Source organism: Mesoplodon bidens (assembly GCF_964165515.1).
Source record: "Mesoplodon bidens genome assembly, chromosome: 15".
NCBI classification, from domain to species: domain Eukaryota; kingdom Metazoa; phylum Chordata; class Mammalia; order Artiodactyla; family Ziphiidae; genus Mesoplodon; species Mesoplodon bidens.
In genome coordinates, this window is record NC_138171.1 from 49,850,846 (window position 1) to 49,864,255 (window position 13,410).

General features: G+C 44.8%; 1 protein-coding gene across 1 annotated transcript in view; it reads right to left on the minus strand.

Annotated features, from left to right (window-relative positions):
• The window catches only part of OTOA (otoancorin), a gene marked incomplete at both ends in the record, with an annotated part of 59,889 nt that extends 49,716 nt beyond the window's left edge, over window positions 1–10,173 (minus strand). The window contains 7 exons of the mRNA XM_081256241.1: window positions 1,241–1,476; window positions 4,874–5,005; window positions 7,848–7,935; window positions 9,445–9,472; window positions 9,588–9,618; window positions 9,710–9,738; window positions 10,083–10,173. Coding sequence (XP_081112367.1) covers window positions 1,241–1,476; window positions 4,874–5,005; window positions 7,848–7,935; window positions 9,445–9,472; window positions 9,588–9,618; window positions 9,710–9,738; window positions 10,083–10,173 — 635 coding nt within the window. The remainder of the gene's footprint in view (window positions 1–1,240; window positions 1,477–4,873; window positions 5,006–7,847; window positions 7,936–9,444; window positions 9,473–9,587; window positions 9,619–9,709; window positions 9,739–10,082) is intronic.
• Window positions 10,174–13,410: the final 3,237 nt, after the last annotated feature.

Sequence of the window (13,410 nt, forward strand, 5' to 3'; positions counted from 1 at the left end):
CAAGGAGAAGGGGACGGGAGGGTAGAGTAGGAAAAGGTCAAAACAGGTTCAGGGCTTCCCTGGTGGCGCAGTGGTTGAGAGTCCGCCTGCCGAGGCAGGGGACACGGGTTCGTGCCCTGGTCCAGGAAGATCCCACATGTCGCGGAGTGGCTGGGCCCGTGAGCCATGGCCGCTGAGCCTGCGCATCCGGAGCCTCCGCTCCGCAACGGGAGAGGCCACGACAGTGAGAGGCCCGCGTACCGCAAAAAAAAAAACAAAAAAAACTGAGATTCAGAAGAACTGGCTTGAGTTCAAATTAGGTTGTTACAAAATATTGAGTATAGTACCCTGAGCTATACAGTAAGTCCTTGTTGGTTATCTTTTTTATATACAGTAGTGTGTATCATATTTACTTTTTTTAAAAAAAAATTCATTTATTTATTTTTGGCTGCATTGGGTCTTCATTGCTGTGTGCGGGCTTTCTCTAGTTGTGGCGAGCAGGGGCTACTCCTTGCTGCGGTGCACAGGATTCTCATTGCAGTGGCTTCTCTTGTTGCAGAGCACAGGCACACGGGCTTCAGTAGTTGCAGCACGTGGGCTCAGTAGTTGTGGCTCGTGGGCTCTAGAGCACAGGCCCAGTAGTTGTGGGATACAGGCTTAGCTGCTCTGTGGCATGTGGGATCTTCCCGGACCAGGGATCAGACCCATGTCCCCTGCATTGGCAGGTGGATTCTTAACCACTGCGCCACCAGGGAAGTCCCAAATTTACTTTTAAAATAGATATTTTAAAGTAAATAGAATGAATCTATTTTTAAAAAACACAAACTAATAATAATACAGGTGGTATATAGGTATGGAAAAATTGTGAGGATGATACGAGAATGACTAAAATTTGGGAGACTCTGTTTTTGTTTTTTGTTTTTTGTTTTTTTTTGTGGTATGCGGGCCTCTCACTGTTGTGGCCTCTCCCGTTGTGGAGCACAGGCTCCGGACGCGCAGGCCCAGCAGCCATGGCTCACGGGCCCAGCCGCTCCTCAGCGTGTGGGATCTTCCCAGACCGGGGAACGAACCCGGTCCCCTGCATCGGCAGGCAGACTCTCAACCACTGTGCCACCAGGGAAGGCCGGGAGACCCTGTTTTAATCAAACCATCTCTAAACTGACCTCGAACATTAACCTGTCCCCACCTGCCTTCTCCTCTCCCTCATGCGTTACCTCCTTGACTTCTCAGGACAGACTCTGGGGGGCAGGAGGACACTCACAAGTTCTTGAAGGCATCTTCACGCAGGTCCCGGGGGAGCTTCTCTGTGATATCCGGCTGGAGTAAGTGGCCTGCAGAGCCCCTTAGCACCCTGCCCAGGATCTCCACACACTCCAGGGGGTTCAGAATCTGGAAACATCTCTCCAGTGTGATGAGAAACAGGCTGCGGTTCACGCCCGGGCTCTGCAAGGCTTGTTTCTGAATCTCTCCCAAGTCCACAGTGATGTCATCCAGCTCCTACAGGAATGATATAAGTTAGGCTTGTCTTGAGAGCTGCCTCTTGATTTGGAAACATTGGGAGAGACCACACTTAGCAGCAGTGGTGAAATTCAGGACCACTATTAAACACCATTCTGCTATGTCAAACCTTCTAGACCTTTCCATCACCTAAAGAACAAAGTCAAGGCCTTCACCTGCTTCACCCACACTAGACACCTTGTCATTCTCCAGATACACGATGACTGTCACACCTCAGGCCCTTGCTCTAACTGGCATCCCCTCTCCACCTCCTTCTCCCAGAGAAATCCAGCTGATCCTTTAAGGCCAACCTCAGCTGTCATTTCATTGGTGAAGTCTTCTCTGATGTCCTACTTAAGTCAAGTCAAATCTCCCTCCGCTCTGGGCTCCCAACAGCATCTTGAACCAAACTCCATGATGCATTAGAGATGCTTATGGGCCTATCTTTCCTCCAAGCCAGTGGATCTCAATCTTGGCTGCACATCAGAATCACTAGGGAGGTGATCCCCAGCACCACTATATAGAGTCTGGTTTAACTGGTCTCTGGTGGAGCCCTGGCATCTGATTCCAGTGTGTAGCTGAGGTTGAGCCAGGAAAGTACTGGGGCCCAAGCCATGTGCCTAGTGGGATGCCTAGTACCTAGAAGACATTGAGAAATAGCCTGTTAGAATGAACGAATGAATGAATCTTTTGAACCACAGACCCCAGGAATGCTGACAGGGTGTAGGTACAATCAGACTGGACACGACTCTGTCCTTCACCCAACACACCCTCCAAAAATAACAACCACAAGGCTTCCCTGGTGGCGCAGTGGTTGAGAGTCCGCCTGCCGATGCGGGGGACGTGGGTTCGTGCCCCGGTCCGGAAAGATCCCACATGCCGCGGAGCAGCTGGGCCCGTGAGCCATGGCCGCTGAGCCTGTGCGTCCGGAGCCTGTGCTCCGCAACGGGAGGGGCCGCAGCGGCGAGAGGCCCGCGTACCGCAAAAATAAATAAATAAATAAATAAATAAAAATAATAAAATAAAATAACAACCACAATTTACTGCCTATGGACTACACTCCAGGCACTGTGTCAAGCACGGAGCAAGCATGCATCACCTCCTGTAATTCTCACAACAGTCCTATAGGTTAAGCCCCATAGATCTGCGGGTCAGACATTCCTAGGTTCAAATGCCAGGCCCTCCACTTACATGTGTGTGTCCTTGAGCAAATCACTTATCTTTTTTAAGTCTCAGTTTCTTCCTCTTGAATGAAGATAAAATCAGTGTCTACCTCCTAGATTTATATAAGAATTGAAGGAGATAAGGAAGGGAGGGTGCCTGGTACCTAGTGAACACTCAGCAAACATTACATGCTATAATTAACTCAGTATTACAGGTGATGAGAACAAAAGAGAGACTAGTTAACCAGGCCAAACCTGCATGAAGCTGGGATCTGAAACAAGTGTACTGAGTCCAAGCCCACACCTCTCACCACGCCCATGTGTTTCCTAACTTCCGTCATTCCCGGCTGGGGCCAAACAGTGCAGCGGCTAAGAGTGTAACTTAGGGGTTATTGGGCAGGGTCTGCGGATAGTATTAGGGCATCTGTGAACACTGGGGGGAAACTGCATCCTCCTTTTCACTGCCATGGAACTGGTCCCTGGCATCTCCTTCAGGGATGAACGTAGGCAGCAAGCCAGCAAGGTGGCAGGAGAACCTTTGATGTGTCATCACCAGAAATCACAAACACTTTCATAACTCACTACCATTGTTGCAAATGTCTTGAAATCTCGCTTACACTCAACACTTCCTCAAAATTACAGAAACTATTAGACCCGCCACTAAATCTTGTTATTGGATGTGTTAAAGAAGCACATAAATTACTGTACCCTTAACTTTGTCTTATGTATTTTGATAAATGTATTGCAATAGAATAGGCTTCCTTTGTCATCCATTGTATTTCAGTTTATACATTTTAACACATTATTCTGAGATGGAGCCCACGGGCTTCACCAGATCCCAGAGGGCTCACAGCTAGAGTCAGGAGCCCAGGTTCCCACCTCAGATTTGCCACTTTCAAGCTGTGTAACCCGAGGTTACTTAACTCAACCTCTCCAAGCCTGTTTCCTCATCTGAATATTGAAATGGTAAGAATCTATTTATCCTAATTTCAGAAGGTCCTGGAGACAATTCAATAGGTCCAGGTTTGTTAAACCCTTAGAACGGTGTTGGCAAATATGGCCCACAGGTCAAATCTGACCCACTGCCTGTTTTTGCAAATAAAGTTTAATTGGAACACATCCACACCCATGCATTGACCTGCCATCCACGGCTGCTTTGATGCTTCAGCGGCAGAGATGAGTAGTTGTGACAGAGATTGTATGGCCTGCAAAGCCTAAAATGTTTACTATCCGGCCCTTTACAGAAACAGGTGCTGATCATTCTCTCAAAAATAATACCCGACACACAGTAAACATTGATCAGTATCATTTTCAAAGACCACCATCCTCATTTTTGCCATATCTTTGCATTGCCTTTACTATTATTTAGTTCATATTTTTACTTTAAACTGACTCTTTTTAAAACTTAAATTCATTTCAAAAGGAAACATTACATCTCCACCAAACTCACAGGTTTTTTTTTTTTTGCGGTACGCGGGCCTCTCACTGTTGTGGCCTCTCCAGTTGCGGAGCACAGGCTCCGGACGCGCAGGCTCAGCGGTCATGGCTCACGGGCCCAGCTGCTCCGCGGCATGTGGGATCTTCCTGGACCGGGGCACGAACCCGTGTCCCCTGCATCGGCAGGCGGACTCTCAACCACTGCGCTACCAGGGAAGCCCAACTCACAGTTTTGATGTGCATTTTAATAACAGACATCAAAATAAGTTTATGATTATTAAAATGTTTAAATTCCCTTTGGAAAACACTGCTCCACACTCAACTGTCTCTGGGAAAAAAAAACACCTCTACACCTCACCTTTCTGATTCCAAGGGTTCTCTGGGTCTCAAAGGCCTTTTCTTTGCTCTTACATTACCAACCTCATTTTGTGGAAATTTGTTTTTTGTCTCCCTGGACCATAAGCTCCTTGAGGGCAGAGACAGTCTTTCATCTCTGAATCCAGTGTCCCCTGGTGCACAGTAATCATTCATGGATGTTTATGAAGCCAAACTACTGGGACTCCTCAGTACCCCTCATTTCTTAGTACTCATAAGCATATGACTCATAAGGCTCTTCATTTGAACTTTGGAGAAAGTTAAGAGAGGAAACCTAGGTCTCAGGGAGTTTGCAGAAGGAGAAGGAGGGAGGAAGAGATAAAGAAGGGCCCAGGCCTGAGTGAGGCTCAATTCCATTCAACTCGACAAACACCAACTGGCCCTGGATGTCCTCTGCTCCCAGGATGCCAAGGGAGCCTCACCAAGCGGTCCTTCTTGTCTTCTAAGAGACATTTCATGGCAGTGTGGAATTGCTGAGCATCAGTTCCCCTCAGGTCCTCCAGCAGTTTCCAGGGCTGGTACAAATATTGTTCCAGGTGGTTTTCCATGACTGCCTGGATATGGAACGTTAGGAGAGTCAGTGAGGACAGGACAGGAGCACATGGTCAGCACCACGGCCAGCAGCCCAGCCAGGCCACCTAATTCCCTGCAGAGACCGCAAGCTGGCAGCCTGCACACGTTTGGTTGAATTGGCTCCAAAATTTTTTATGAGCTGCTAACATTTAAAATTCATGGAATGCCTCACAAAAATCCAAATTTCCAGCTTCTCTTGGAAACCACAAAGATGTGGCAACGCTGGGCATACATCCCCTTCTGTGTAATAATCAACAGGCAGAGGGACAGCTGCTCACTGTAATTACTCTTCTGGCTCACCACCCTCTAGGCAGCTGATTTCCCCATGGCCTGCCTGGTCCCTGCAGGTGATTGAGGTTTCAAGTCCAGGGCAGCTGGCCTCTACCTGGAAAGTTTTCTACTTCCAGATGGGCACTGCTCAAACCCTCTCCCATGCTCCAAGCCCCCCAGCACAGGAGCAAACTTCAGGCAGCATGAACTCCCTGTGGCACCCCCTCCAGGGTGAGGGGCAGAGGCCAGCAGCCTCTCCTGAAAGAGATTTCCTCTGCTATCTGGGGAATTCTTTTCTAAATCTTCCTTAAATAGAGGTGCTCTAGAAAGGCAGCATAGTGTGACATCATGGACAAAAGGTGAGCTCTAGCACCAGATAACCTGTGTGCAAATCCCCACCTTGTCACTTACTAGTTGTACAGCCTCGGGCAAGTTCCTTAACTAGGATGGTTAGATGAAATACAACATGCCCAGTTAAATTTGACTTGCAGATAAACGAATAATTTTTTAGCATAAGTATATCCCAAATATTGCATGGGACATACTTACACTAAAAAATGTATTCGTTGATCATCTGCAAGTCATATTTAACTGGGAAACCTGTATTCTTATTTGATAAATGGGCAACAGTATCTCTGGGTCTCAGTTTTCTCCGCTGAAAGGTAGGGACAATAGTCAAACTTACTATGTAAGTAAGAATTAATCCTAGGTCATGAGGAGTAAGTGATTATGTAAAGTGTTCTCAATAAGTGCCAGCCATTATTCTCTGCCCTGAATGAGTTGAATAATTGTTTACTCAATGTCTCTCCCCTTAGAATGAAAGGCCCACGTGGGTAGTAATGTGACTGCCTGTTCTTCTGAGTCTCCAGTGTCTAGAACTGTGCCTGGCAGAGAATAGAGGCTGGATAAGTAGACACTAAATGAATAAATGAATATACAAATAGGAAGAGAGGTAGTATAGCTCCTAATCAGGTTAAAATATACACATTTTATGAGAAGTCCTACTGCTAGAGAGAAAGGGGCAGGCATCACTTCTCTTTAGATTGCACAGATGAACAGGGCGAAGAAAGCAGATGCCATGAGGCCACCAGCCACCTCCACCTAGTGGGTGCCCTGGTAAATGGATAACAACCAGGCTTCTGAGTGTCGTTCTCACATGAATGTTGGTTGACACTTTCATCTTCACTATAAGGTAAGTAAAAAGCGAAACAACAAAGACGTATGTCAGAACTTCATTCGTCAATGACATGACTTCTTTGACTTCTTTGCTGAATCAAATAATAGTCTTTGAAATCTGAAAGAATATTGTCTCAATTTTCTGTGCTATTCACAGTGTATTGGTAAAGGCAAAACAAAATGCCCTGGGCTACTGATTAGGCTAATGAGGCACGTGCTGGCCAATTCACCGCAGTCCCCACCATGCCCTATTGTTCCCCAAGGCAAATATCCACTGCCATCCATTTACACGTTTGTGCTACTGTTTTTCTTCTAGTAGAGTTAAAAGGGAAGAAAAATATTTCTTGGACCCATGATTGAGAGACTGATAATTATACCCAAAGGTCCACTCTCTTGTAATTATTTTAGGAACAGAATCCCATAAGTTTTAGCTGGGTACATGGTCTCTCATCTTGCTCCTCTGCAGTAAGATGTGACTGTGGACTGTGAGCCAATGAAACGTGAGCAGGAAGAAGTGTGCAACTTGCAGGTCACATCCTTAAAGAGAAGTTGTTCAGCTTTCACTTCCTCTTTCCCACCACACCCTCTCTGGGTTGGAGAATGGATGTGCTGTTTCAATCATGTGGGCAGCCACTCCCTAGATGATGACAAAGCAACAAGACAGAAGGAACCCAGGCCCCTCGATGGCCTTTTGAAGTAGAGCTGTCGCTCCTCTCTGGACCTCCCACCTAGCCCTGGACTATTATATGAGATAGAAATAAACTAAGTTGTTTGAGCTGCTGTAATCTATGGTCTCTTTGTTAGAGTAGCTCAGCCTATACTCTAACACCAGTCCATGACCTTGGACCACTACCGATCTGTGGCCCCATAGGAACAAAGTCGCACAGCAGGAGGTGAGCGGTGGGGCAAGCATGCAAAGCTTCATCTGTATTTACAGCCGCTCCCCATCACTCGCATTACCGCCTGAGCTCCGCCTCCTGTCAGCATTATGGTGAATTCTATACTTACTTCATTATATATTACAATGTAATAATAACAGAAATAAAGTGCACGATAAATGTAATGCACTTGAATCATCCCGAAACCATCCCCCCGATCCCAATCCATGGAAAAACTGTCTTCCATCAAACCGGTCCCTGGTGCCAAAAAGGTTGGGGACTGCTGCTCTAATATACCACGTCTCCATCAAAAGTGGAAAAATGAAAGAGAGACAAAGGAGTTTATATCATGTTTCAAAAAACACTGGAGAGAACACATTTCTTTGTGGAAGTGAAGACTAGCTCTCCACCTAGCCCACTTCACTGACTTACCTGGCCCCTGAGTTTGCAACCCCTGAGCACTGAGAGGGGAACATAGGGATAGGTCTCAGATACACACCTGCAGGCTGGGGATGGTGAAGGCAACGTTCCGTGAATTCAGATAGGCCAGGACTCTGTGGGACAGGTCTGCCGTCCACTCATGGGAGCTTCAGTTGAAGACAGACAGGAGAAGGTCATGGTGACAGGCTCGCCTAGGATGAGCAGTTCCTCTACTAGCTGAGTGCTCAGGGGACCGAGGTTCAGAAAGCACAATGAAGATGGGCTGGGATGCTAGGAACTCTGTGCTTAGAGTTAGGAGATGTGTTTCCTTGGCACAGTGAGAGGGAGTTTCCAATTCTAGGAATCAGCCTGCATACCAGTCTCTCAAAGACAATGATCAATCTGGAGCTGTGTGCTATATTCTAAATCCCATAACAATCCACTCAGATTAATAATCCAAACAGATTGACTTGGAAAGGTGTCCTGACTATATCAAGTTTAAAAAACAGATGCTTTGTATACCATGAGAGGCTGGAATAGCATAGTTAGGATGGTAGGCACGAAACCTGGGTTTGAATCCTGGCTCTACCACTGAACTGTATGGCCTTAGGCAGTTTACTGAATTTTCCTGTGCCTCGGTTTCCCTTTCTATGTAATACAGCTAACAGCTGTGAGAATTAAATTTGTTCACACTTGTAAAGTGCTTAAAACATTGCCCAACACATAGAAAATGCACACCTTCATTCATAACAGCCAAAAATTGGAAACAACTCAAATATCCAACAACAGGTGAAATGTTAAACAGATGGTATACCCATTCAATGGAATGCCACTCATCCAGACAAAGGGAATGAGTTGGACCTTTGCTTTCAGCTGTGATGGAATAATTGGCAGTAGATAAATCTTCCTGCCTTAAACAATTAGAAGGCCTTTTATAATCACATTTTTTATAGATACATAGACAGATGGATAGACAGATAGATAGATAAAAAATTTTAGCCTGAAAGAATATATCCAAAACTATCAACTGGAGTTACCTTAGGGAGAAGACTGTTTATGGGGATCTTTTACTTTAATATAATTGAGTCCTCCTGTCATGGGGCCCCAAGGCTCCCATTTCTCCTTCATAGTACTTGTTATATCAGAATTATCTGTTAATATTTGTCTTTCCACAAGACTATCTAGTGCCCTGCTCCACACCCCTGGTATCTAACACCAGCCTGTACACAGAATATAAAGTGACAGTGAGAGCAAAGTAACAGTGAGTCCTGGAGCCAGGCTGCTGGATACACACCCCAGCTCTACCATTTCCCAGCTGTGTGACCTTAAAGCACCTCCCTGGGCCTCAGTTTCATTATTCTGTCCAATGGGGTAACAATAGGGCCTACTTGGGTGGGAGGAGGGGCAGGCTTGGGAAGATTACATGTGTTTTTATGCATAAAAGCACTTAGAATAGTACCTGCTACATAGTAAGCAGTCAGTAAATGTTAGCTCTTGTGCTAGAGCAGAGGGGGCCAAAATTGTGTTGAACAAATGTATCTATTCTAAAACACCTGTGCATTGGGTGATATTTTTTGTAATGAGTACATTTTACTTTTTATAGTTAAGAGACTTCCATTAAGAATTTTTATTAAAAATCTATTCCATCCCTTCCCCTCCCCTTTAGGATGAGTTACCTTTGAAACTGTATGAGATCCAGCAATGCTACAATGGAAATAAAATGAAAAGACAACTTAAAAAGGAATCATTCCAGAGAGATCACAGGCGCATTCTGTTTGAAATTCTTAGAAGCAACAAGCAGGGACAGCGGGGACATTACCATTCAGGTAGCTTCCATCTATTATTTCTTCCTAAAAGGCAAAGAGATAACGTCGAGTATAACATCCAAAAGTTGGCAGCTCCAGTACAGAGGATGTTGCTGAAAATAAAATGGATACTCACCGCCATTTTTTGCAACAAAGGAGGCAAATCTGCAACAAAGCCATTGAAAGTATAAATAGAATTGAACTGGATGACCCTCAAAAATACAAATATGTATTAAGAAAAGAGCCCCCGAAAAGGTTACTCGTGAAGGAAATTTTTAGTGAATTTTAATTATACTTGTGAGCATATGTGCCAGTGTGAAAAAACCTTGGTTTGAAAAACTCTTTCAGAATGATCTTGAAAATTCTACACTTATGTGGGTACACACACACACAGGCACGCACACATCCCAAAACACTTTGTGGCATCATGTACCGAAATTGATCTAACCCCACTCCATTCCCTAAGATGTGTGGAAACCATGACAGATGATTCCTCCCTCAGGACTTACCCTGCCGGTAATCTGGAACTCCATGACTTGCCACTCCATGGCTCAGAAAAAGGAACAGCAAAAGAGAGTATGTCCTAGGTTCCTGAGACATTCTCCTGTAGTTAATTCAAGCAAAGAAAAATTCAGGTTTGATTCAGGTTGTATCTGTAAATATTTTTAGGAACATTCAGAAGACAAAAGGGGAAAAAGTAGACCCAGAATTCCTTGAGGTGTTTTTTTTTTTAATTTTAAATTCCATCTACTTTGCTCCATCTAAACCCTATGCTAGTATAAGACACAATCATCTCTCTCCTCAGTCTACAATGGCCTGTTTATATTCTGACATCTACCTCTCATTCCCCTCAATCAAACAAACTGCAGCAGTTAAAAGCATGGATTCTGTTATATCTGACAAAGGACTTATATCTAGAATATTGAAAGAACTCTAACAATTCAGTAAGTAGAAGATAAACAAGTCAATAGGGAAAAAATATAAACTTAAACTTCATTTAAAAAAGTACATTTATGGCCAATAAGCACATAAAAGCTTATCAACATCATTAGTTACCAGGAACATGCAAACTGAACCCTTAGGAGGTACTGTAACTGAGCCATACCGTATGGAGCCTTCCCAAAACAGACCCACACTCCCCTCTGCCTGCCTCCTGTCTATACAAAGACTTTAGCCTCCTAGGCCTTCCCCAAGTTCCAAAGAATAAATTTAACCAGGGAAGTGAGAAAACGCATAAAAAGGAAAAGAGTCAAGCAAGACAAAATAATAATACTTTAGCCATTAAAGTCAAGGACCTTTAGCTCCTCCTCCAGGACTGTGGATAATATTCTGAGCCACGTCCTTTGGGCTGTTTTGCAGATACTGAAACCCCCACCAGGTGGAAGAAGTAAACTTATGCTGCCCACAAGCACGTAGGCCACAGACCGGTTATAACCAGAAGGTTAATGATGTCGTCTCCCAATTACCACCAACGAATCAGAAGAATGTCCATGAGCTGATCACACACCCCAAACCCCCCTCCTTTACCCTGTCTTGAAAAAACTTTCCCTGAAAGACTTTGGGGATTGGGGGGCCTTTTGAGCACTAGCTCCCTGGACTCCTTGCTTGGTGCCCTGCAATAAATGCTGCACTTTCCTTCACCAAAACCCAGGGTCAATAGATTGGCTTTACTGTGTGCGGTCAAGCGGACCCCAGTTTGATGTGGTAACAAATTCACTACATACACACTAGAATGGCTAAAAGTTAAAAAGACTAACAACACCAAGTGTTGAGGATGATGGGGAGCTGCATGAACTCTTATACACTGCTGATACGGCCACTCTGGAAAACCGTTTGGCCGTGTCTTATAAAGTTAAGTATACAATACTCTATGATCCAGGAATTCTGCCCCTAGACATTTACCCAAGAGAAGTTAAAACATACGTCCATACAAAGATTTGTAGAGTTCCATTCCAAAAATTGGAAACAACTCAAATGTTCAACAATAGATGAAAAGTTAAAATATGGTATATCCATTTAGTGGAATACCACTCATCAATAAACAAGGAATGAGTTGGACTTCTGCTTCCAGCTATGATGGAGTAATTGGCAGTAGATAAACTCTCTTGCCTTAAACAATTAGAAAACAAACAAAACATGAAACAAAGGTTTTCAGACATTGGACGACAGGTAGGACAAGACTGAGATCCCTGAGAGAAGGGAAACTGTAAGATAATAGAAAATATATATTGGTTTCTGCCCCCAGTTCCTGGAACAGGGCCCCTAAGTCCCTTGTAATTTCCTAAATGATAAGAGCACTAGGAGGATCTCTTGTTCTAATATTTGGTTTTTGACCCATCCCTGACACAGGGCTCCTAAACCCTTGTAAATTCTTAAGTGATAAGAGTACTAGGAGTGGTACAGCCACTCTGGAGAACAGTATGAAGCTTCCTTAAAAAACTAAAAATAGAGAGCTACTATATGATCCAGCAATCCCACTCCTGGGCATATATCCAGAGAAAACCATAATTTGAAAATATACACGCACCCCAATGTTCCTAGCAGCACTCTTCACAATAGCCAGGACATGGACGCAACCTAAATGTCCATCAACAGAGAAAAGGATAAAGAAGATGTGGTACATACCTACAATGGAATATTACTCAGCCATATAAAAGAATGAAATAATGCCATTTGGAGCAACATGGATGGACCTAGAGATTGTCATACTGAGTGAAGTAAGTCAGAGAGAGAAAGACAAATATATGATACCGCTTACATGTGGACTCTTAAAAAAAAGGCTGCAAATGAACTTATCTACAAAACAGAAATAGAGGGACTTCCCTGGTGGCACAGTGGTTAAGAATCTGCCTGCCAACGCAAGGGCACGGGTTCGAGCCCTGGTCCAGGAAGATCCCACATGCCGCAGAGCAACAAAGCCCGTAAGCCACAACTACTGAGTCTGCCCTCTAGAGCCCATGAGCCACAACTACTGAGCCCATGTGCCACAACTACTGAAGCCCGCACACCTAGAGCCCGTGCTCCACAGCAAGAGAAGTCACCGCAATGAGAAGCCTGCTCACCGTAACAAAGAGTAGCCACTGCTCACCACAACTAGAGAAAGCCCGCACGCAGCAACGAAGACCCAACGCAGCCAAAAATAAATAAAATAAACAAATTAAAAAAAAAACAGAAATAGAGCTACAGATGTAGAACATAAACTTATGGTTACCAGGGGATAAGGTGAGGGAGGGATAAATTGGAAGACTGGGACTGACATGTACACACTACTATACATAAAATAGGTAACTAATAAGGGCCTACTGTATAGCACAGGGAATTCTACTCAATACTCTGTAATGGCCTACATGGGAAAAGAATCTAAAAAAGAGTGGATATATCTGTATGTATAACAGATTCACTTTGCTATACACCTGAAACTAACACAACATTATAAATCAACTATACCCTACCCCAATAAAAATTTTTTTTAAAAAGAGCACTAGGACTATCTCTTTTTTTATTCTTTTTTTTTTGCAGTACGCGGGCCTCTCACTGTTGCAGCCTCTCCCGTTGTGGAGCACAGGCTCCAGACGCGCAGGCTCAGCGGCCATGGCTCACGGGCCCAGCCACTCCGCGGCATGTGGGATCTTCCCGGACTGGGGCACGAACCCATGTCCCCTGCATCGGCAGGCGGACTCTCAACCACTGCCCCACCAGGGAAGCCCTCTTGTTCTAATGAGGCAACTCTGGGTGGGCTCTTGGATGGAGACTGGTCACCAGAGAGACCAAGCCATGATTAGAAGCTTGGGATTTTCAGCCCCACCCTCCCATCTTCCAGAGAGGGGAGAGGGCTAA